This window comes from Phyllopteryx taeniolatus, unplaced genomic scaffold, assembly GCF_024500385.1.
Source record: "Phyllopteryx taeniolatus isolate TA_2022b unplaced genomic scaffold, UOR_Ptae_1.2 contig_48, whole genome shotgun sequence".
Taxonomy (NCBI): domain Eukaryota; kingdom Metazoa; phylum Chordata; class Actinopteri; order Syngnathiformes; family Syngnathidae; genus Phyllopteryx; species Phyllopteryx taeniolatus.
Window position 1 is genome coordinate 3,408 of NW_026903426.1, and position 23,880 is coordinate 27,287.

The window sequence follows — 23,880 nt, forward strand, 5'->3', positions numbered from 1 at the left end:
GCGGCTGGCTTGACTGCTACTTTTCGAGTGGAGGCTGGCTTGACCGCAGTCCAGTGTTTGTTGTTTAAAGGTTGTTAGCTTAGTTAGCTCGGTCCCACCGTCATAGTTACAAAGTCAAAATCACTGCATGGTTGCAATTTCAGCAAGTGCTGGCGATCATATGCTAAATTACTTTGGATATTGACTATATTTGGTGTTGTAGGCAAAGTATTTTGGTGAAAATATAAATGACTGTCTCAAGCAGCAGCCAATGCCCTCACTGGCATCTTTGAGCGCCGACTCTTTGTTATGCCCCCAAACGTCTCCACCTTTTTTTTTTTTTTTTTTTTAAAGGCAGTCAATTCAACTTAATGTTTGACCAGCTGGCTAAACTGTTAAATTAGGTCACCTGTCTTTGAGTTTTGTAGTGACAGATGAAGTTAAACATTGTTGTTGTTGTCTTTAATGCACATGTTCCAAACCATGCAGGTTGTAATCCTCTTTTTGCAGACTTCATCGACAACATAATCCTTGAATCCAAATTATCTTTGGAGCTCCTTCCATCGTTGGTCATGCAGGTAGCTACGTCACACTGGCAGGTGTGCATGAATGCAGACTTTCGCCATGTTGGCGCAAATAACCCCCCGAAATGTTTCTTTCTTGCAAAAAAAAAAAAAAAAATAGGCAAGCTAATAAAATGCAGATTTCCATCTCTGAATTACATGAGTTGTCAAGTCATGTAGTTCAAGTCAAGTTTTTTGGCTCCCAAGTCTAAAGTCAAGTCTTTCCCAAGTATTTGACAAGCAAGTCACAAGTCATAAAACTGGCAACTTGAATCCTCCCATCTCTGCAAATAATAGATATGTACAGCACATAGTACATAAATAGTGCAGTTACGCATGAATCATTAATACAGTAGTTGCTCAAATATGTGCTACAGTCGAACATGAAAACAACACAAAAGACACCAATTAATACTTTGAAAAGATCTGAAATCCATCCAGCCACCTATTTACTGCCACTTCTTCTAGGTTGGGTCACGGGGGCAGAAGCTGAAGCAGGGAAGCCCAGCCTTGCCTCTCCAGAATCAGTATAATCTTTATTTGCCAAGTATGTCCAAAAAACACAAAAGGAATTTGTCTCCCCAACCACTTTGTCCAGATATTCCGGGGGCATCCTGAGGCGTTCCCAGGCCAGCTGTTTGACATAGTCTCCAGCATGTCTTGGGTCGTCCCTGGGGCCTCCTTCTGGTGGGATGTGCCTGGAACACCTCACCAGGGAAACGTCCGGGGGGCATCCTAACCAGATGCCCGAGCCAGCTCATCTGGCTCCTGTAGATGCGGAAGAGAAGCAGCTCGATTCTGAGCCCCTCCTGGATGACTGAGCTTCTCACCCTATCTCTAAGGGGAGATAGAGTAGGTGCCAGCACACCTGTGACCCAAGTGAGGATAAGCGATTCAGAAAATGAATTGATGGATGGATGGTTTTATGCAATGAAGATAGACAGTGAAAAACCATTGCCGTCTGCTCTCTCTAATTTTGTCTCCAAAACATCTAACTTTGGCAGTCCCTCTGATGAGTTTATTTCTAATCCTATCCAACCTGGTCACTCCTCAGAGAGCATGAATGTCGTCATTTCAGCCACTTCCAGCTCTGCTTCCTGTTGTCTCTTCAGCGCCCCTGTCTCTAATCCGTACATCATGGCTTGCCTCACCACTGTCATTATAAACTTTGTCCTTATTCGTAGCAGAGACTCTTGCCACATAACACACCTGCCACTTTCCTCTACCTCTTCCAACCTGCTTGGACCAGTTTCTTCACTTCCTTACCCCACTCACCATTGCGCTGGACTGTTGACACAAAAGTATTTAAAGTCCTCCACTCTCGCTATCTCTTCTCCCTCTAGCCTCACTTTTCCCCTTCCATCCTTCTCATTCATGCACATGCATATGCATTGAGCCTAGGGCGACGTTAAAGCTTGTAGGGGCAAAGTGTCTGTGAATTCTGTTTGTGGACAGCACAAAAGCCAAAATATTAAGGATGCAAGTTCTGTACTGATAGCATACGTTTTGGCGTTGACAAAAACGTAAACCTTGTGAAAATTGGTTTAGAAATTACCAAGTTATGACTTTTATGTACATACACTGCTTTTTCTTCTTTGTCTGTTTCTCTGTTAGACGTACTCTATTTACGGGGTTTCCCCTAGTGTTCAGACTTCAAACTGAGACACCACAGTTGGCTAAAACAGGGCCTAGAACCAGAGGACAAACCTGTGTTCCTAAAAATCTGGTTAAATGATTTGCTCTTTCCGGTATTGCTTGAAAACCACATATTTTGATTGGCATTTTTTGGGGACCATTAGATGTTTGTGATTTATTTTATTATTTATGGGATTTCTCTGAGTCCTCAGGTTTTCTCCCACATCCCAAAAACATTACATTGTAGGTGAATTGAAAACTCTAAATTGCCTGGAGGTGTGAATGTGAGTGCGAATGGTTGTTTGTTTATATGTTCCCTGCGATTGGCTGGCTTACAGTTCAGGGTGTACCCCGACTCTCGCCCAGAGTCAGCTGGGATAGGCTCCAGCACACCCTCGACCCTAGTCAGAATAAGCACTACGGGAAATGGATGGAAGGACAAAAGAGGTATTTTATGAACAAATGGACAAAATATAATGGAAACTTGCCGTTAATTTAAAAAAAAAAAATCCATATAGTTTGGGCCCTAGTATTTATAGATGACAACCTTGGCAGTAAAATATCAAATGTTGAATACATGTTGAGGTATATGAGAGCATCACAAGCTACATTGCTATTTATCGATCCTGCTGTTGTTTCTTCAGATATGTGTCTGCCTCGGCTACTTTGGATGTCATTACCCGCGTGAGTTGACTCCTTTGTCCTGTTTCTCTGTCTGGCCTGACTTGAGCTAACTTGTTGGCTTCTTTGGTGGAATTTTTTTTCTTTGCTGGACCTAAATAAGAATTTTGTACGAAAAACAAAAACATAAATGATGAATGAATATTTACTGCCAATTAGTGTAACTTTTGCTGTTGCCTTGCAGAGAAAAGTTTTCACCTTGGCAAGTGCCACTGTAATATAATTTTCACAATAACTCTGTTCGTTTGTTTTTATGTCTAGAGTCCTCGAAAGGATTGTTCGCAAAGAGATACCTTGTAACACAGTATGAGTATTTCAACGCAGTGTGTGTGACGTCTGCTGAACCCCTGAAACTTAGACCCCTATCTCACTGACCTGGAGACTAGTTGACGACCTCATGGAGACTCGAGTCTCCGCTGGTTGCGTCTCCTGGAGTCTCCTGGTGATTCACTGAGGCGCCAAGGAGTGGTGAAATCAAACAAACGGTTAAGGAACAAAAAGTTACAGGACATCCACTTTTTAATCTCAGCAAGACATGACTCCAGATTAGAGCAATTGCGCAGGCTAGTTTATTTTTAAAGGCATGTATAGCTGAGTATCGTGGGCATAACGGTTATTGGTAATCTTATATCTGCATATGATTTTCGCCAAGTGGCAGCATGTAAATATTGATCAAAAGAAGGCAGAGCTCCGATCCCTGCGGGACTCCGCAGGTGACATCATAATACTCAGAGGTCATATTACCATGAATTATACAGTGTGTCCTATCTGAGAGATAAAATCTAAACCAAGAAAGTGCTTGGCCTGTAATACCGATATGCGTTTCGAGATGATCTAGTAGTGTATTGTGATCGTTATCAAAGGCAGCAATGAGGTCGAGTAATGTTAGTATTGATGAGGTGTTGTAATCCATAGCTAGTTAAAAGATAATTTGTCACGTTTCTAAAGGCCGTTTCAGTAGATTGGTCTGCCCTGAATCCTGATTGAAGAAGTTCAAATAGATTGCTAGAGGCCATTTGATCATTAAGCTGTTGCACTCCAATTTTTCAAGATTTTTTTTAAATAAATGGGAGAGCGGCTGGCCGATAATTGCAAAGACTCTCTGAGTTGAGGTTGGGTCTTTTGAGTAAGGGTGGAATAATGGCTGTCTTGAAAGCTGCAGGTACAGCGCTGGAGGAGAGTGATACATTTGTATTTAAGATTGAAGGTCCTAAGCTTAAAAACAGCTCCTTAAAGGTCAGAGGACAAAGATTTTCAAATTTGTCTTGATGACTCTCGAACCCCTTTACAAACCACATCTGCCATTTCAAAGTGATTATATGGCAGTTATACAGCAGTTAAATCGATAAATATGATGCAGAATGCGCCTTCTGCTTTTTGCATCCCGTGCCTTTCGGTCTTCGTCTCTTTCCGGCGCTGTGACGTCACACAAGCCAAACATCCTGTTCATTTGGCATTGTGTGCTATTGTTCCATGCCGTTGTTCCCATCCTAGTATATTTGTTGTCGTATGATTTTTTTTTTTTTTTTTTTTGGACGATGTCACAATGGTTTATTGTGTGGCATTTGGTTGTCCAAATGGTGCAGGCAATGGCAAGAGATTTTTTTTGGCTTTCCAAGTGAAGAAGGAATATTTGACCAGTGGATAGTAAAAGTCACTCGACAGGGGAAGAAACATGTTCAGCTATGGGTTCCTAACAAACATTCCAAACTCTGTGCCGATCACTTCGAAGCGGCGTGCTTTGAGAAAGCATTGGATACACAGGTGTAGTTAGGCAGAGGCGGAAACCAGCTGTGGTGCCAACTATTTTTCCTACGGCCATCGGGACTTCAACCGCCAGCAAGAGAACTAAATCTCGCAGCAGAGAAGCGGCGCAGACAGGAGGTGAGCATTTCGTTGTATATACCTAAGACTCTTATCATGGTTACTATGCACTGGGGAATAGGAAAAAAAAGACCCACACAGTACTTTTCAGTACTGTCGTCTTTACTTTTGCCAATATGACAAGCCAAAAGACACATGACAAAGACTTTGTGTGCGGCGTGTTATAACGCTACTCGAGCGAGGGGCACACAATATATAGGAATACTGCATCCTATGTAAAAGCTTGTGCCGTGTCACTGAAACATATATGAATATATAATACGTATAGTCGTGCTAAAAAATATTGGCACCCCTAGGGGGGCATTATTTCAAGCCATGAGTGTATAAAAAGACATGCTTTTGACATACCGTCACATTGAGCCAGTGGCCACTCTCTTTTTCTGTTGTACAGCTGCTACTTGGCTGCTCTCGTCGTCGTCACTGTCAGGTTCCGACCTCCTGATCGGCTCAAACATGTACACTTTGACGATGCCAAGTTCAGTTGGGGGCTCCTGTATGTCGAAATCCTCCTCCTCCACATATTCCAAGACATTGCTCGCCATTGCGTATAGTGCGTAGCACGTTGTTTGTCAATTGCAACGTCACTTCTGGTAGCCCTTGCGCTGGATAGAGTAACCACACCACAGTGTCTTGAGCTTCGGGTATGTTCAGGGAGGACTCAATATGCGTCATAAAAAACTCATTTTTAGCTAAACTATGGTTGAAAACTTGCTGGAAGTTACGTGCATGTACAACCCCAATTCCAATGAAGTTGGGACGTTGTGTTAAACATAAATAAAAACAGAATACAATGATTTGCAAATCATTTTCAACCTATATTTAATTGAATACACTACAAAGACAAGACATTTAATGTTCAAACTGATAAACTTTGTTTTGAGCAAATAATCATTAACTTGGAATTTTATGGCTGCAACACGTTCCAAAAAAGCTGGGACAGAGTCATGTTTACCACTGTGTTACATCATCTTTTCTTTTAACAACATTCAATAAACTAATGGGAACTGAGGACACTAATTGTTGAAGCTTTGTAGTTGGAATTCTTTCCCATTCCTGCTTGATGTACAGCTTCAGCTGTTCAACAGTCCGGGGTCTCCGTTGTCGTATTTTACGCTTCATAATGTGCCACACATTTTCAATGGGAGACAGTTCTGGACTGAAGGCAGGCCAGTCTAGTACCCTCACTCTTCTACTACAAAGCCACGCTGTTGTAACACATGCAGAATGTTGTTTGGCATTGTCTTGCTAAAATAAGCAGGGGCGTCCATGAAGTAGACATTGCTTGGAAGGCAACATACAGGTTTCTCCAAAACCTGTATGTACCTTGCAGCATTAATGGTGCCTTCACAGATGTGTAAGTTACCCATGCCATTGGGACAAACTCAGCCTCATACCAGATGCTGGCTTTTGAACTTTGCATCCAGAACAGTCCGAATGGTTCTTTTGCTCTTTGGCCCGGAGGACATGACGTCCGCAATTTCCAAAAACAATTTGAAATGTGTACTCGTCGGACCACAGAAGACTTTTCCACTTTGGATCGGTCCATCTTAGATGAGCTCGGGCCCAGATAAGCCGGCCGGGTTTCCTGGTGTTGTTGATAAATGGCTTTTGCTTTTCATAGTAGTTTCAAGTTGCACTTACGGATGTAGCGCCGAACTGTATTGACTGACATTGGTTTTCTGAAGTGTTCCTGAGCCCATGTGGTGATATCCTTTACAGATTTATGTCGGTTTTTGATGCAGTGCCGGCTGAGGATCGAAGGTCACGGGCATTTAATGTTGGTTTTCGGCCTTGCCGCTTACATACAGTGATTTCTCCAGATTATCTGTCCCATTTGATTATATTATGGACCGTAGATGATGAAATCCCTAAATTCCTTGCAATTGTACGTTGAGGAACATTGTCCTTAAACTGTTCGACTATTTTCTCACGCACTTGTTCGCAGTTCATTGCTTGTGAATGACTGAGCAATTCATGGAAGCTCCCTTTTATACCCAATCATTGCACCCTCCTGTTCTTAATTAGCCTGTTCACCTGTGGGATGTTCCCAACAGGTGTTTGAGCATACCTCAACTTTCTCAGTCTTTTTTGCCACCTGTCCCAGCTTTTTTGGAACGTGTTGCAGCCATAAAATTCTAAGTTAATGATTATTTGCTAAAATTGTAATTTTTATTAAGACAAATTATTTTGAAAAAAAACAGTTTTCGCTGAAACGATAGCTTGTTTGTATTTCAGTAAACTATCCCCCCATAGCTGACAGAAGACCAAGTTTAGTCGCACGGCATTTGCACTCAAGCTTCTGACAGGCTTGTTTTAGTTCTCTGGTTTCATCTATGAATTGTTGGAGTGTAAGGGGTTATATCCTATGCAGGGCCCAAGGCCCCAGATTGCAAATTAATAAACTACCACCACACTCACCCATTTTTGCGTGTTAATTTTCTCTCAGGAAAGGGAAAACCAATCAAGAAACTCACACAGATAGTATTTTGAGCAGTTTATGGTTCTCAAGAGTTCATCAAAAATATGTTGACAGAATTCTAGGCGTTTTCTCTCCTGCCTAGAACAGAGCTTCGCGTCTGCGTTGCAGGTGGAGTAACAATGGCGCATCTTTCCCTGGTCGCCCGACAATTTTTAGATTACAACACAAGTACGGGGAGGGGGGTGTTCCTCCTCACAGCTGGCTTATCTCAGTTGGCTCCTGGTCATCCTGAGCTGCCGTCTTCCCGCCTTTCTCTGGTGGATGACTCGTTTTCCTGTAGTTGTCAACTAGAACATTCCGCACCCTTCCTATTTTGCAAGATCCTGTAAACAACGTGTCCAAACACACACACTGCAAGCATATTGCACAAGCTAAAATTTTTCCAGGTTACTGTGGGGCCACTAGTGTAAGCAATCTCATACTGAATACTAAATCTGTGAATACTATATGAATTAATAACATAAGAATTCTATTGTATGGTTAATACGACAATTCATAACGTGTATTCTATTCTATGGCTAGTATAACAGAACCAAGGAGTACATTTCTTAGGACGCTTTTTAAGTCTAAATGGCGCTACAGTGTCGAGCGTTACACAGAGCCACAAAAAAATATTTGTGAGATTATCAATAGGACACACGTAAGAAGGAAATAAGGCAATTGCTGAGGGTAATAGCTCAGCGAGTGTAGCAGTTGTTGAAGAACTAATATTATGGCTGCTATAGCTTTGGTTGTGTCAGAAAAATGACAATGGGTCAAGACTTCAAATTTATGAAGTAATGGTCGGACATGGTAGTGGTATAGGGAAGTACCATTACATTTGAGGTCACAGTCCCCCGGGGTAAAACCAAATCTAGAGTAATATTGTTATTATGCGTCTGTTCAGGCGGAATGGGGGACGACTGGTTAGCACATCTGCCTCAAAGTCGGGGCCTTGCCTGTGTGCAGTCTGCATGTTCTCACTCTGTGCCTGCGTGGGTTTTCTCCGGGTACTCCGGTTTCCTCCCACATCCCCAAAACTTGCATGATAGGTTAATTGAAGACTTTAAATTGCTCATAGGTGTAAATGGTTGTTTGTTTATATGTGCCCTTCGATTGGCTGCCAACCAGTTCAGGGTGTACCCCGCCTCTAGCCTCGATTCCGCTGAGATTGGCTCCAGCACACCCGCGTCCCTAGTGAGGATAGCTGGTATGGAAAATAAATAGGTCGTTTCATGTATTAATGGCATGAAACCAAAAGTGTCAATTATTGTCTGACACTGTTTGCAGAGGTTCCGACAGGGAATTCATATGAATATTAGCCACCCATGATAAATCTATTGTCTGCGTGTCACCAAATCAGCAATAAAATCTGAGACCGCGATAGATTACTGCAAGATAATACGGCAATGGTGTTTTGGATTGCTTAATGAGAGCTTTGTTTTAAAGTTTTAAAGTTGATGTTTGGGCTAGTGCTAAGGTTAAAAACGTATTCTTAGATGAGGGCGACACCCTTCCTCTTTTTTTTTTTTTTTTTTTTCTTAAACCATATTTTTTATTGATTCTATACACAGCATACAGAACAATGTCAGACAATGTGACAGTTGAACGAATAACAAATAATCAACAAGAATAAACAAAAGAAATCCCAACCATTGCTGGTATACTTCCCCGGCAAAAGAAAGTAATAATAATGAGAAAGATAAGGCATACATCGAGTATAGAAAAGAAAAAGTGATTAGACAAAATACCTTCAGATATGACCTCATTGCACAATATCACTTAAAATGACTCTATCAGCAGCTCAGTCCGATACTAAAATAAGTTGGGTGTCATTAATAAGGATAAAACTGGTTCTAGATCGTACTGAATTTTCATGGTTGTCCAGAGATAGACTATAATTTTTTCAAGTCGTAAAAAAACATGACATCCATTTGCCATTATTTGTGAGTAGGAGGTGGGATGGATTTCCACATCAACAAAATTTGCCTTCGGGCCAGAAGGGTAACAAGGCCCATGACATCTTTTTGTGAGGAGGAGAGGCTGAGTGGGGGCAACGGAACACCAAAGATAGCTAATGGGTTCGATGGAACCCGTACACCTAGGATTGTAGACAAAGAAGAGAAGACTTCCAGCCAATATTTAGATAGCCGTGGACGCCGCCAAAACATGGCGTAATTAGCAGGGGTCTGATGACAATGGTTGCAAGCCAGTGACACATTCCCAAACATTCTAACAGCACGGTGAATTATTTTAAATTGAGTAAAACAGTGTTTGGCACAAATAGAGGACTTATTGCACCCGATGAAGAACCTCATTCCAAATACTTCCCGAGATCTCCATTCCAAGGCTAGAGTCCCAGATTAATCTATGGGCCTGCAAAGAGTCTGATCTTAGTTTAGGAATGTTTGACTATACAATGGGTACGGAAAGTATTCAGACCCCCTTAAAATTTTCACTCTTTATTATAGTGCAGCCATTTGCTAAAATCATTTCCCCCCCCTCATTAATGTAAACACAGCACCCCATATTGAGAGAAAAAAACTGAATTCTTGACATTTTTATAGGTACATGCAGATTTATTAAAAAATAAAAACTGAAATATCACACAGCCATAATTATTCAGACCCTTTGCTCAGTATTTAGTAGAAGCCCCCTTTTCAGCTAATACAGCCATGAGTTTTTTTGGGAATGATGCAACAAGTTTTACACACCTGGATTTGGTCATCCTCTGCCATTTCTCCTTGCAGATCCTCTCCAGTTCTGTCAGGTTGGATGGTGAACATTGGTGGACAGCCATTTTCAGGTCTCTCCAGAGATGCTCAATTGGGTTTAAGTCAGGGCTCTGGCTGTGCTTTTCAAGAAAAGTCACAGAGTTGTGCCACTCCTTTGTTATTTTAGCTATGTGCTTAGGGTCATTGTCTTGTTGGAAGGTAAACCTTCGGCCCAGTCTGACCTCCTGAGCACTCTGGAGAAGGTTTTTGTCCAGGATATCCCTGTACTTGGCCGCATTCATCTTTCCTTCAATTGCAACTTGTTGTCCTGTCCCTGCAGCTAAAAACACCCCCACAGCATGATGCTGCCACCACCATGCTTCACTGTTGGGACTGTATTGGACATGTGATGATGTTCTAGAACTTTCTCCCATCTCCTGACTGCATCTCTGGAGCTCAGCCACAGTTATCTTTGGGTTCTTCTTTACCTCTCTCACCATGGCTCTTCTCCCCCGATTGCTCAGTTTGGCCGGACGGCCAGCTCTAGGAAGGGTTCTGGTCGTCCCAAACATCTTCCGTTTAAGGATTATGGAGGCCACTGTGCTCTTAGGGACCTTAAGTGCAGCAGAAATCTTTTTGTAACTTTGGCCAGATCTGCGCCTTGCCACAATTCTGTCTCTGAGCTCTTCAGGAAGTTCCTTTGACCTCATGATTCTCATTTGCTCTGACATGCACTGTGTGCTGTAATGTCTTATATAGACAGGTGTGTGGCTTTCCTAATCAAGTCCAATCAGTATAATCAAACACAGCTGGACTCCAATGAAAGTGTAGAACCATCTCAAGGATGATCAGAAGAAATGAGCAGCACCCGAGTTAAATATGAGTGTCACAGCAAAGGGTCTGAATACTTTTGTCTGTGATATTTAAGTTTTTCTTTTTTAATAAAAGCTGCAAAAATTTCAACAATTGCTTTTTTTCTGTCAATATGGGGTTGTGTGTATATTAATCAGGAAAACATTAACTTAAATGATTTTAGCAAATGGCTGCAATATAAGAGAGTGAAAAATTTAAGGGGATCTGAATACTTTCCGTACCCACTGTATAGACGACACAGCACCCTCAAAAGATGGCAGAACCTTCATGAAGCTGTCAACATCAGAATCAGGAGGTAAAGCCAGGAAACATGCATATGTCCTTGAAACAAAGCCTCTCACTTGAAGGTATCTAAAGAAATGGCCCTTCGGTAAAGATAATTTACTTGCTTGTTGCAAGGAGGCAAACACCCCATTTATGAATAAATCCCTGACACATCTCACATCCGCGAGCCCACATTGAGAAGGCATTATCCATCAAGGATGGGGGAAATTTATTATTATTAGCTTAGGGGGATTTGGTGGAAAGAGTTTGTAAACCAAAATACCGACGGAACTGCACCCATATTTTCAATGATGTAGCAACCACGGTATTCCTTACATACTTGGAAACAGAAAAGGAGAGCTGCGAGTGTAGGAAAGACAAGTGTTATGGGGTGTGTAGATTTAGCCTCTATTGTTAACCACATATGTGGAGCCTCAAGGTGTCAATGGTGAATCCCCAAATTTTAATTTCTTATATTCACCGCCCAATAATAAAATAACATTCGCTAATGCCCCCCCACACACACTCCCAATTCCTTAGTTCTTTGACGTGATTGCAGCCTAGGTTTAGGTGTTTTTCCATCCCAAACAAAGTCCAAAATGATATCAAGTTTTCGGATGTTGTTCATGTTCATTTTGAATGCAGCCCTATGGGGGGCACAAGTCAGTGCAAACTGTAGGCCGGTCCCAAGCCCGGATAAATGCAGAGGGTTGCGTCAGGAAGGGCATCCGGCTTAAAACCTTGCCAAACAAATATGAGCGTTCATCCAAAGAATTCCATACCGGATCGGTCGTGGCCCGGGTTAACAACGTCCGCCACCGGCGCCGTCAACCTGCAGGGCGCTGTTGGAAATTCAGCTACTGTGGGTCGAAGTCGAAGTCAAAGAAGAAGAAGAAGAAGAGGTGGAAAGCGGGTTCTTCGGCAGAAAGAGAAGAGGAAAACACAGAGCCAAGAACTGAATGTGGGGACTTTGAATGTTGGGACTATGACAGGAAAATCTCGGGAGTTGGTTGACATGATGATTAGGAGAAAGGTTGATATATTGTGTGTCCAGGAGACCAGGTGGAAAGGCAGTAAGGCTAGAAGTTTAGCGGGAGGGTTTAAATTATTTTACCATGGTGTAGATGGGAAGAGAAATGGAGTCGGGGTTATTTTAAAAGAAGAGTTGGCTAAGAATGTCTTGGAGGTGAAAAGAGTATCAGATCGAGTGATGAGGCTGAAATTTGAAATTGAGGGTGTTATGTGTAATGTGATTAGTGGCTATGCCCCACAGGTAGGATGTGACCTAGAGGTGAAAGAGAAATTCTGGAAGGAGCTAGATGATGTAGTTCTGAGCATCCCAGACAGAGAGAGAGTCGTAATTGGTCCAGATTGTAATGGACATGTTGGTGAAGGTAATAAGGGTGATGAAGAAGTGATGGGTAAGTACGGTATCCAGGAAAGGAACTTGGAGGGACAGATGGTGGTAGACTTTGCAACAAGGATGCAAATGGCTGTAGTGAACACTTTTTTCCAGAAGAGGCACGAACATAGGGTGACCTACAAGAGCGGAGGTAGAAGCACACAGGTGGATTACATCTTGTGCAGACGATGTAATCTGAAGGAGGTTACCAACTGTAAGGTAGTGGTAGGGGAGAGTGTGGCTAGACAGCATAGGATGGTGGTGTGTAAGATGACTCTGGTGGTGGGGAGGAAAATTAGGAAGACAAAGGCAGAGAAGAGAACCATGTGGTGGAAGCTGAGACAGGACGAGTGTTGTGCAGCTTTTCGGGAAGAGGTAATACAGGCTCTCGGTGGACGGGAAGAGCTTCCAGAAGACTGGACCACTGCAGCCAAGGTGATCAGAGAAGCAGGCAGGAGAGTACTTGGTGTATCTTCTGGCAGGAAAGGAGAGAAGGAGACTTGGTGGTGGAACCTCACAGTACAGGAAATCATACAAGGAAAACGGTTAGCTAAGAAGAAGTGGGACACTGAGAGGACCGAAAAGAGGCGAAAGGAATACATTGAGATGCGACACAGGGCAAAGGTAGAGGTGGCAAAGGCAAAACAAGAGGCATATGATGACATGTATGGCAGGTTGGACACTAAAGAAGGAGAAAAGGATCTATACAGGCTGGCCAGACAGAGGGATAGAGATGGGAAGGATGTGCAGCAGGTTAGGGTGATTAAGGATAGAGATGGAAATATGTTGACTGGTGCCAGCAGTGTGCTACGTAGATGGAAAGAATACTTCGAGGAGTTGATGAATGAGGAAAATGATAGAGAAGGGAGAGTAGAAGAGGCAAGTGTGGTGGACCAGGAAGTGGCAATGATTAGTAAGGGGGAAGTTAGAAAGGCATTAAAGAGAATGAAAAATGGAAAGGCAGTTGGTCCTGATGACATTCCTGTGGAGGTATGGAAGCATCTAGGAGAGGTGGCTGTGGAGTTTTTGACCAGCTTGTTCAATAGAATTCTAGTGCGTGAGAAGATGCCTGAGGAATGGAGGAAAAGTGTACTGGTGCCCATTTTTAAGAACAAAGGTGATGTGCAGAGCTGTGGCAACTATAGAGGAATAAAGTTGATGAGCCACACAATGAAGTTATGGGAAAGAGTAGTGGAGGCTAGACTCAGGACAGAAGTGAGTATTTGCGAGCAACAGTATGGTTTCATGCCTAGAAAGAGTACCACAGATGCATTATTTGCCTTGAGGATGTTGATGGAAAAGCACAGAGGTCAGAAGGAGCTACATTGTGTCTTTGTAGATCTAGAGAAAGCCTATGACAGAGTACCCAGAGAGGAACTGTGGTACTGCATGCGGAAGTCTGGAGTGGCAGAGAAGTATGTTAGAATAATACAGGACATGTACGAGGGCAGCAGAACAGCGGTGAGGTGTGCTGTCGGTGTGACAGAAGAATTTAAGGTGGACGTGGGACTGCATCAGGGATCAGCCCTGAGCCCCTTCCTTTTTGCAGTGGTGATGGATAGGCTGACAGATGAGGTTAGACTGGAATCCCCGTGGACCATGATGTTTGCAGATGACATTGTGATCTGCAGTGAAAGCAGGGAGCAGCTGGAGGAACAGTTAGAAAGATGGAGGCATGCACTGGAAAGAAGAGGAAGGAAGATTAGCCGAAGTAAAACAGAATATATGTGCATGAATGAGAGGGGTGGTGGGGGAAGAATGAGGCTACAGGGAGAAGAGATGGCAAGGGTAGAGGACTTTAAATACTTGGGGTCAACCGTCCAGAGCAATGGTGAGTGTGGTCAGGAAGTGAAGAAACGGGTCCAAGCAGGTTGGAACGGGTGGAGGAAGGTGTCAGGTGTGTTATGTGACAGAAGAGTCTCTGCTAGGATGAAGGGCAAAGTTTATAAAACAGTGGTGAGGCCAGCCATGATGTATGGATTAGAGACAGTGGCACTGAAGAGAAAACAGGAAGCAGAGCTGGAGGTGGCGGAAATGAAGATGTTGAGGTTCGCTCTCGGAGTGACCAGGTTGGATAAAATTAGAAATGAGCTCATCAGAGGGACAGCCAAGGTTCGATGTTTTGGAGACAAAGTTAGAGAGAGCAGACTTCAATGGTTTGGACACGTCCAGAGGAGAGAGAGTGAGTATATTGGTAGAAGGATGATGAGGATGGAGCTGCCAGGCAAGAGAGCTAGAGGAAGACCAAAGAGAAGGTTGATGGATGTCGTGAGGGAAGACATGATGGCAGTTGGTGTTCGAGAGGAGGATGCAGGAGATAGGCTCTCATGGAAAAGGATGACGTGCTGTGGCGACCCCTAACGGGACAAGCCGAAAGGAAAAGAAGAGAAGTTCATGTTCATTTTGAGTCAGACCTCGCTTACCCCAGGCTCCCCTGCTATTTAGAATTAAGGGAGTCCTCACCGGGTCTCTGTTTAAATGGTTAAAGCTCCCTAAAGTTCCTGTGTATTACACAGTGAACCGTAACCGGAGACAGGAGCTTGCTTCAGCCGGTGTTGAGAGAGACTCACCTAGGTTCTCACAGCCAATTGTGAAGCGTCGGCCCCGCTCAAGTTAGGTTTTACTTTAACAGAGTAACCTTAATAGATGTCAAATACAACTCTAACTACGCTTTTTTAAGGATGCTCTCTCACGTATGGGTCCACGCATTTGTAATTGACCTTGGTAGAATTATACGGTCTTGATACGACAGCCAGGACCCGTTATTGTTTGAAATTATAGCTGAAATAACTTTTTAAAAATAGTTTGAATAATCAATGGCTGCGTTGATTGTATGTTATTAGGTCTTTATTATTCTTAAAAGAAAAGGGACATTTTTTCTGTGCTCAGAAAAAGGTAATTTAATTGACAGGGTTTTTTGGACATACTTGGCAAATAAAGATGATTCTGATTCTGAATTTAAACGCCAGGCTACATACGCCTTTGGACCTTTGTTTTTCTTTTTAATATATGTCCATAGACACAGATGCGTGGTCAAACAGAACAATGGAATCATATTTACACAGAAATTAAATTCAAAACTCGCTTATGTACTAAAAAGAAATCTATATGGGTATATGTATGATGGACTTATTAAAAAAAAAAAAAAAGTGTTTTTTGAAGGATTGAAGGTGCGCCTGGGATCGACCATTCCAAATTCCTCCATAAAATGTTTCATTACCTTAGCTGATTTAGACGTGTTTGGAGCCGAAGATGATCTATCCAAATGGGGATTAATCCAACAACCCCCACCCCCAATAACAAATTGAACTTATCAGGAAATAATGAGAAGAAATGTCTAAAAAAAATTAGCATCGTCCTCATTTAGGAACATAAACATTTGCTAATATTAGTTTTGTATCATAAATCTGCCCTACAATAATCAAATACCTGCCGCAAGGATCTGTAATATCTTTAGTGTGAATAAAAGGAGTAGATTTATGTAAAATTATTACTACACCCATAGCTCTGCTTGAAAAAGCTGAAAGATGAACCTGCCCCACCCAGCCTCTCAGTTTGGGCACAGCTGAGCTTTTCAGATGAGTTTCTTGTCAGTAGATGATCTGAGTATTCAAATGTAAATAGTGCAAAACTGTGCTATGTTTTATTGGGTTGTTCAAGCCCTTACAATTTAGACTTGTAAGCTTAATAACACATTCCCAAGGTCACCGGTTGAATTGTGGGAAGACTCATAGGTACATGCTCAAATAAGGCATGTAAGTCTCAATCATGGCTGTGTTGTTCCAAAATATAAAATTAACAAATATTGTGTCGAGGTAAAGTGCACCATTTTCCAACTCCCCCAAAACAGCAGAACCCCAACTCTCCCCCCAAAATAAAAAAAGGATAAGATAAAATAAAACGCCATTCCTCCACCCCGGCAGAAGCATCCTGCAAAAGGATGCGTGCCCATACAAACATCCCTACGAAACATGCGCAACGTCATAAGTGGATCTAACCTACTTATACACAGATCCTTGGGATGAAACCAACTTGTTTGAAGGAATTCCCAAAACAAAACTGTAAAGAGGAAAATGAAAAGTTCAATATGCCCAAAAACTGTGCAAAACTCGGGAGATAAAAAATAACACTCTGCACACCACCGGCCAACCAACGTCCAACTATACACAAAAATGTAGAAAAAGGTTCACAGTAAGAACGAAGAGAGTCAAAATATACGTCGGAATGAAGTGGCATCGCTAACACTTAGCTGAAGAGCCTGGACTCGGCGTTACAGCCTGACCAAGATCATTCTTGACAAAGGTAATAGCAGAATCTGGGTTGTCAAACTTCCTCACTTGGCCGCTTGGTAAGGTGATATGTAGAATAGCTGGGTACCGTAAGCCAAATCATACATCTGGATGACCACGGAGCTCCCTCTTCACAGCGGAGAAGGCTGCCTGTTGTTTAACCACCACAGTCGTAAAGTTCGGGAATGTATGAATCATCCTCCTGTTGTACATCAGAGGTGAAGCTTTACTCGCATGTTGTAGAATGAGGTTCCTCTCTTGAAATTGGTTCATCCTGATGACTTAGCGGACAAGGAGGTTGATTTTGTTTAGTTTTCTCACGCAACGTGCGGTGGGCCCGGTCGAGCAGCGGACTGGGCTCCAAGCCAAGCAGGTCCTGAAGTTGCCCGGCGACGAATTCAGTTGTGTGAGAACCCTCCTTCTCTCGGGATAAGCCAACGAGCCTTATGTTGTTCCATCTCGAGTGAGACTACAGGTCCTCACATTTTTTCTTCAAAGATTCCGCTATCGTTGTTAGCGAAGCCACATTAGCTTTTAGGTCGGTTAGCTGGGTGGCCTGCTCGTAGCAGCCTCCTCGAGTTCGCTGATGGTACTATTTTGCGCCTTAATTTGCTCCTCAAAAGACCAGTGCAGAATTAAACTCACTTTTAACAGTCTCCGAAATGATAGTCTCAAACTTTGTGACAATGTCTGCCTGCATTTCTTCTATCATTGCTTTAACGCTACATAACATTGCAGCATTAGCATCTAGTTTCTCCGGAGATTCCGGCGATTGACGGGGCTTTTGACGAGTTGGTTTGGCAGAATCCCTCTTGGCTCGAGACATCGACATGACGAAAGTCGTAGCAAAGCAAAGCAAATTTATTTATACAGCACATTTCATACACAAGGTAACAAAGTGCTTTACATGATTAAAAGCTATTTTTTTAAAAAAGGGAAAAAAAACAGCTTATAAAATTTAAAACAAAGGAAAAAAATTAAAAGTATAATTAAAACAGCGTACAGTGCAATAAATATCATTTAAAAGTGGAAATGCTCTAAAAGGAATGTGACAAAAGTTTTTTTCCTGGACTTAAAAACATTCACACTTGGGGCTGACGTCACTTCTGTTGGCACCTTATTCCATTTGTGTGCGGCATAATAACTAAAGGCTGTTTCACCATGTTTGCTTTGGACTCAGTGCTCCACTATTTGACCTGAGTTTGTCGATCTCAGAGCCCTACTGGGTTTATATTCCATGAGCATTTCTTTCATGTATTCAGGACCTAAACCGTTTAGTGATTTATAGACCAGTAGCAGAACTTTAAAATCTATTCTAAAGCTGACTGGAAGCCAGTGTAAAGACATCAGAATTGGAGTAATATGCTCTGACCTCTTTGTTCTGGTCATTCTGAATGAGCTGCAGCTGTTTAATGCTCTTTCATTACAATAGTCAAGTCTACTTGAGATAAAAGCATGGATGAGCTTCTTAAGGTCTGCTTGACACATGCAAGCATTCACTCTGGATATGTTTTTCAGATGGTAGAAAGCAGTTTTAATAACTGATTTGGTATAACTGTTGAAAGTCAGGTTGGAATCTATCAGAACACCAAGGTTTCGGACTTGGTCTTTGTTTTTTAAAGAGAGTGACAGCAATCTTTTCTTTATTGCCAAAAACAATTATCTCAGTTTTGTCGTGGTTTAATTGAACAAAATTTTGGCTCATCCAGTTATCTGTTTTAGACAGTGACACAACACCTCAAAATTGAACTTTAGTCATCTGGAGACACTGCTAGATATAACTGTGTGTCATCTGAATAGCTATGATAGTCAAAATTAAAGTTCTCAAGAATTTGACCCAAGGGTAGCATATACAGGCTGAACAGGAGGGGTCCAAGAACTGACCCTTGAGGGACCCCATAGGTCATTGCCATTAGATGAGATTGAAAAATTCCAATGGTTGCAAAATAACTCCTTTCCTCCAGGTAGGACCTGAGCCATTTTTGAGGACTTTTCCATTTAGTCCTACCCACGTTTCCAACTTGTTCAGCAGTATATTATGATCTACCGTATCAAAAGCCGCACTGAGGGCCAACAAAACCAGAATTGACACCTTTCCAGTGTCAGTATTCAACCTTATATCATTTAGCACTTTGATAAGAGAAGCTTCTGTACTGTGAAAAGTTTGGAAACCTGATTTGAAATTTGTCAAAAAGTCCATTTAAGTTCAAGAAATTGCTGAGTTGATTAAAAATAACTTTCATAGCACTCTTGGCAATGAAAGGGAGATTTGAGATGGGTGTAGCGTATATTGGTCAAATAAAAATGTAATTAATTGAGGAGAAAATAATAAGCCGGAAGCGACGCTTGCATTACTTCCTGTTTACATTAATTTTAAGTTTAATTGTTAAAATCAAACTAATATTTCGGAAAGGGCACCACGTCACTTTTTCTAAGTATAAACTTTAGGAAAAATGACAAGAAACCTTTTTATCAGTCTCGTAATCTGTATGTTGGTACACTTTATGAAATTTTGAGGTCAAGATGACAGAGGTTTACTTAAACTCAGAACACACACACAAAATACAACCAAGAGTGGAATTTTATGGTATATTTAATGACATCTAAAAAGAAACACAAAGCTACATCTACAAACTACCAAAACAAAATAACACAAATGGTAAAAGAAAGAGAGAAAATTAGGCGTACGAAAATGGAAAAGAGGACATCGTGTGTGGGCGCTGGGCTAAAATAAATGAGCGTGACCATTTAATGCGTAGAGTCAGAGCAAGAGAAAGAAAAGTTGGGATTTCGTGTGAAGCTAGTAATTTCCCTTAAATTATTAGGAACTGATGTTGTTCATCATAGTAAGGATTGCAGTGTCGATTCACGAACGCAGATCAGCTGGTCTTTTGGGAGTGGTCTTTCTCCGGACCGCAAGCGGAAACGTAGCAGGTTTGGTTGAAGAAAAGAAAAGATGCACAAAAATAAAAAAAAAAGAAATAGAAAAGTTGTTTGGATGCGCTCGTAACTTTCCTGCCAGTTAAACTGGTGGCGGGCCGAGCTCTGGCCCTCAGAGTACGTACGGGACCGGTACGGGATGCAGGTAGTTGCTCGCTGAGGCTCCGCTGACCGATCGTGGCTAGGAAAAGTGATCAAAGCTGCATGGCTTCTTCGATCGAAAAAGCCTCCGGCTTGGTTGTGGCGGGCGTTTGCACACGTGGTGGCACCGGGGGCGCCCAAGGACAACAGAAACAAAAGGGGGAGGTGGTTGGCCGGAGGCCACCCGGCTGGCGAGCTGCCAGCAAGACAAGAGGCGAGGAAAAACCCAAGACTAGCGGGAGAAGGTGTGAGTTAAGAGTTAAATACCCCAGAGGCGGGGCGTGGGCAAGAGGGATTGCCGACCACACCCATCAGCCTGAATCTTGTCTCCAAATTTGATCAAATGGGTTTAAAATCATATATTAATCTAAAACACTCCCAATTTTGTAATCTCACGCGTAGAATCATTGTTTAAACTTTGGTCATGGCAGATCGGTTGCTTATTGTTCAATACAACATTTCGTACTGTCTGATTTATAATCACGAGGAACAGTTCTCAAAAATCTTGCAGAGGACCTGTAGATCTGACAATAGTGACACAGACACCAAGTCATACATTTGGAATATTTCTACAGAGTTTGTACGATATCAAAACGGACATTTTTGTTTTCCGTTAACGAACATCAAAGGCGAGTCTACGGGTTGGAGCTTGCAGTTCCTTTCAAAGCCAGTGGGTGGCGCCTCACATGCACGTTTGAATATTAAGCACATAGTCTTCCTTTTGGTCGGGGAAGGAGTCTTCACAAGATCTGACGGGAAGCTGCCAATTAAGTTAAGGTCCACTTGACGTACACCAGGCATTTTCCGAGTGGCCGTCTCACAGCAGGGCTGCGTGGAGGAATGGGGTTATCAAGTGGTTCGAAGTCCCTGTGGCACCTCCGATTGCGAGAGCATACCCACCACATGGGTCTATAGCTTGCTAACATGGAAGCGTCCAGCGTTCTATTTTTAGCACAGGCTTAATGGCCGCTAATTCAAGAGCTTTAGGAAACTCATCTGACTGAAGTGAGCAATTGATTATTTGCTGCAAATCAGCTAGCACAGACTTTGCAATAGCTTTGAAAAGTCAGATGGCATTGAGTCAAGACAGCTCGTTGACTGTTTCAGCTGCTGAACCGTTTTCTCTACAGTTTTTTGGTCAACTATCAAATTCTGACATGGTAAGAGAGTTTTTCCTGGGTGGCTTCAGATGTAGTATCATAGAGCGAAACTTTAGCACCAAAATATTGCAATATCAGGAAGTGTTAAAAAAAAATTTGTTCATCCCCGAAAAGCCACCACGAAACACGTCCTACATGGTTAAGCTCTTGGGCGTCCCCCAACCCCTCCTTTCTTAATAGGACACGCAACGTGAACTCACAAAGTCTGGGGGAGACGACACATTAAGTGGTAAAAACTCATTTGGTTTTAACCAAGTCTCGCAAAGACCAATCATATAAGATTTTGGTCTCTGATAAAATTTACTGCCAAAGCTTTTGAGGAAAGTGATTTTATATTCATAGGACCCATCTTCATTAAAGTGGGCTGATCGGTGCTATTTTCCCCCAGGGTATTCAGAGTGGTAATATTAATAAGATTGCATTATCTAGAACAAATATATTTCATGTTACTGTGGGCATGACGAGACATTAATACTGCAGGAATCTGGTAGTTATTTCTCGGAAGCAGGCCCGAGGAGCGACAGGGGGGCCCCCACCACCAGCAGCCAGAGCGGGGGACCCAGGCGGGTGCCAGCCGGCACCGCCCCAGCACCCACAGAACATGGGTGAGTCACCATCACACCTCCACTACTCCCCAGGAGGTCGCCCCAGTGGTTCCCCCCCACCCCCGAGATCAGGAAGGAGTGAAAAAAAGTCCCGCCCCCACAGATTCCGGAACAGCAAACACAGGGACAAGAGGAGAAGATCCCCACAGCATGCATGTCTTTTCACCATGCAAACCGATCTAAAATGTGGGAAAATAAAAGAGAAAAAAGAAAAAGAAATGAATAAAATAATAATATTAGATGGGGAGACGCCCATTTTATGCACAGTGTACTGAGTAAAGTGTGTTCTATGGAGCACTTTATATTGTATAAGCTGTAGATTTGTGTTTTTTGTCATTCTAAATGTATTGTTACAAATCTGTCTCCAGTAGCTACGGTCAGCAGACATGGAGAGGTCTTCTTCCCATTTAGTGATTCGTAAGTGCATTGATTTAGTCCGTGAAATAAATTTATAAACTTTTGAGAGATTTATTTTACTTTGCGGGAGAAGCTTCATTATTTGCTTGACAAACTCCGGCAGTTCGAAGGTGCTCTGGAGTGATGATATTCTTTTTTTTTTTTTTTTTTTTTCATTATTGTTGCTTTTAATTTATTGTATTGAAGAAAGTTTCCGGCTGTTATTTGGAATTCTTGGAACAGTTCATCACATGTCTTAAAAACCGTTATTGTTAAATAATAGTTGTAGGTGGTTAATTCCATGTTGTTCCCATGTACTAAAATGAAGGGGTATATTATTAATTTCGAAATCTGGGTTATGACAGATTGGGAAGAGCATATTGGGAGCTAATTGAGATCCTGTCGATTCTAAAGTTTGCCACCAAGCCGTTAAGGTGGATTATTGGATTCTTGAAACATTTATGGCGTTTAAGACTAGTAGAAATAAATGGGAGTTTTGGTAGTTTAATGTTGTTGGAGTCTGTTTGGTCCAATTCTAGTCAAGAATCACACTCCTCACTATGGTGCAACCATTTGATGAGGTATTGTAATTGGTTAGCTAAATAATAGTGTTTAAAGTTGGGAGCATCTACGCCTCCCTCCTGTTTACTTTTGTGGATAGACTGATTCTATTCTTATTTTTTGAATACAAATTTATTACAGCAGAATCTAAGGTTTGAAATCATTTAAATGTGGGCTTAAATGGAATCATTGAAAATAAATAATTTATTTGAGGTAAGGTTTTCATTTTTATTGTAGCTAATCTTTCCAGTAATGATATAGGCAGGTTATTCCAGCGTCTTAAATCAGATGAGATTTTTTCCACAAGTGGTGTGTAATTTAGATTGGTTAGCTATGTGAGTTTTGACGAAATATTGATACCTAAATACTTAATTTTTCTTATAGGAATAGGGTACTCTGGGATTTGGTCTGCAGGAGTCCATGAGTTTGCTCTTATTGGCATATTGTTGATTTGTGTCCAGTTACTAGAGTAGTCTGATATTTGTGAAAATGTTTTAATGCGATTGAAGAGTGCCTGAAGAGAATATTTGGGTTCCTGTAAGTAAAGAAGAATATCATCAGCATGTAGATTGATTTTGTGTTCTGTCACTAGTGAGCAGATACCTTTTAATATTAGCATTCTGATTTATAGCGGCAGCAAGAGGTTCGGTAAATATTGCAAATAGCATTGGTGAACGTGGGCATCCTTGTCTGATTCCTCTTTGTAATGTAAAACTTTGTGAAGTGATCCTATTTGTGGTGACAGTCGCTTTCGGCGAATTATATAATGTTGCTATCCAATGTATAATTGAATCTCCAAAGCCAAATTTGCGAAGTACTGCAAACAGGAAAGCCCAGTTAACTTTATCGAAAGCTTTCTCTGCGTCAAGTGACATGATAATTGCGGTTAGATTTTTATGCTGTGACAGGCTTATTAAATTCAACAGACATCTGACATTATTTGTGGAACTTCTACCTTTAATGAAGCCTTTCTGGTCATAGTGGATTATCGACGGAAGTACCTTTTCAAGTCTCGGTGCGAGGGCTTTCAAGATAATCTTGATATCTACATTAATCAGTGATAAGGGCCGATAATTCGCCGGGAGAGTGAGGTCTTTACTTAGCTTTAGTAATAACTTAATTGAAGCTGTGTTCATATGGCTACTAATTCTACCTTTATCTTTTATCTCATTGACTGTTCTGAAAAACAGAGGCGCTAGTATTGGCCAAAAATGTTTAATGGGATTCAACAGGGATTCCGTCCGGACCAGGTGCCCATCCCGGTTGCATATTTTTTAATGCGTTATGTAATTCTGTGATGGTTAAAGGAACATCAAGGTTGTCTTTAATTTGTGT

At 41.9% G+C, this 23,880-nt stretch overlaps 1 protein-coding gene across 8 annotated transcripts in view; it reads left to right on the forward strand.

Moving 5' to 3' along the window:
- The first annotated feature begins 2,806 nt into the window (after nucleotides 1-2,806).
- Nucleotides 2,807-23,880, forward strand: part of LOC133473810 (tumor protein D54-like) — a 78,625-nt gene continuing 57,551 nt past the window's right edge. For 4 of the 8 annotated variants that reach the window (XM_061765359.1, XM_061765360.1, XM_061765361.1 and 1 more), the window contains exon 1: nucleotides 2,833-2,861. In XM_061765359.1, the coding sequence (XP_061621343.1) occupies nucleotides 2,848-2,861 (14 nt within the window). In that variant the 5' untranslated portion in view covers nucleotides 2,833-2,847. Of the gene's footprint in view, nucleotides 2,862-21,570; nucleotides 21,589-23,880 lie in introns of those variants that run through there. The other 4 variants (XR_009787247.1, XM_061765362.1, XM_061765356.1 and 1 more) reach the window with 4 other exon arrangements.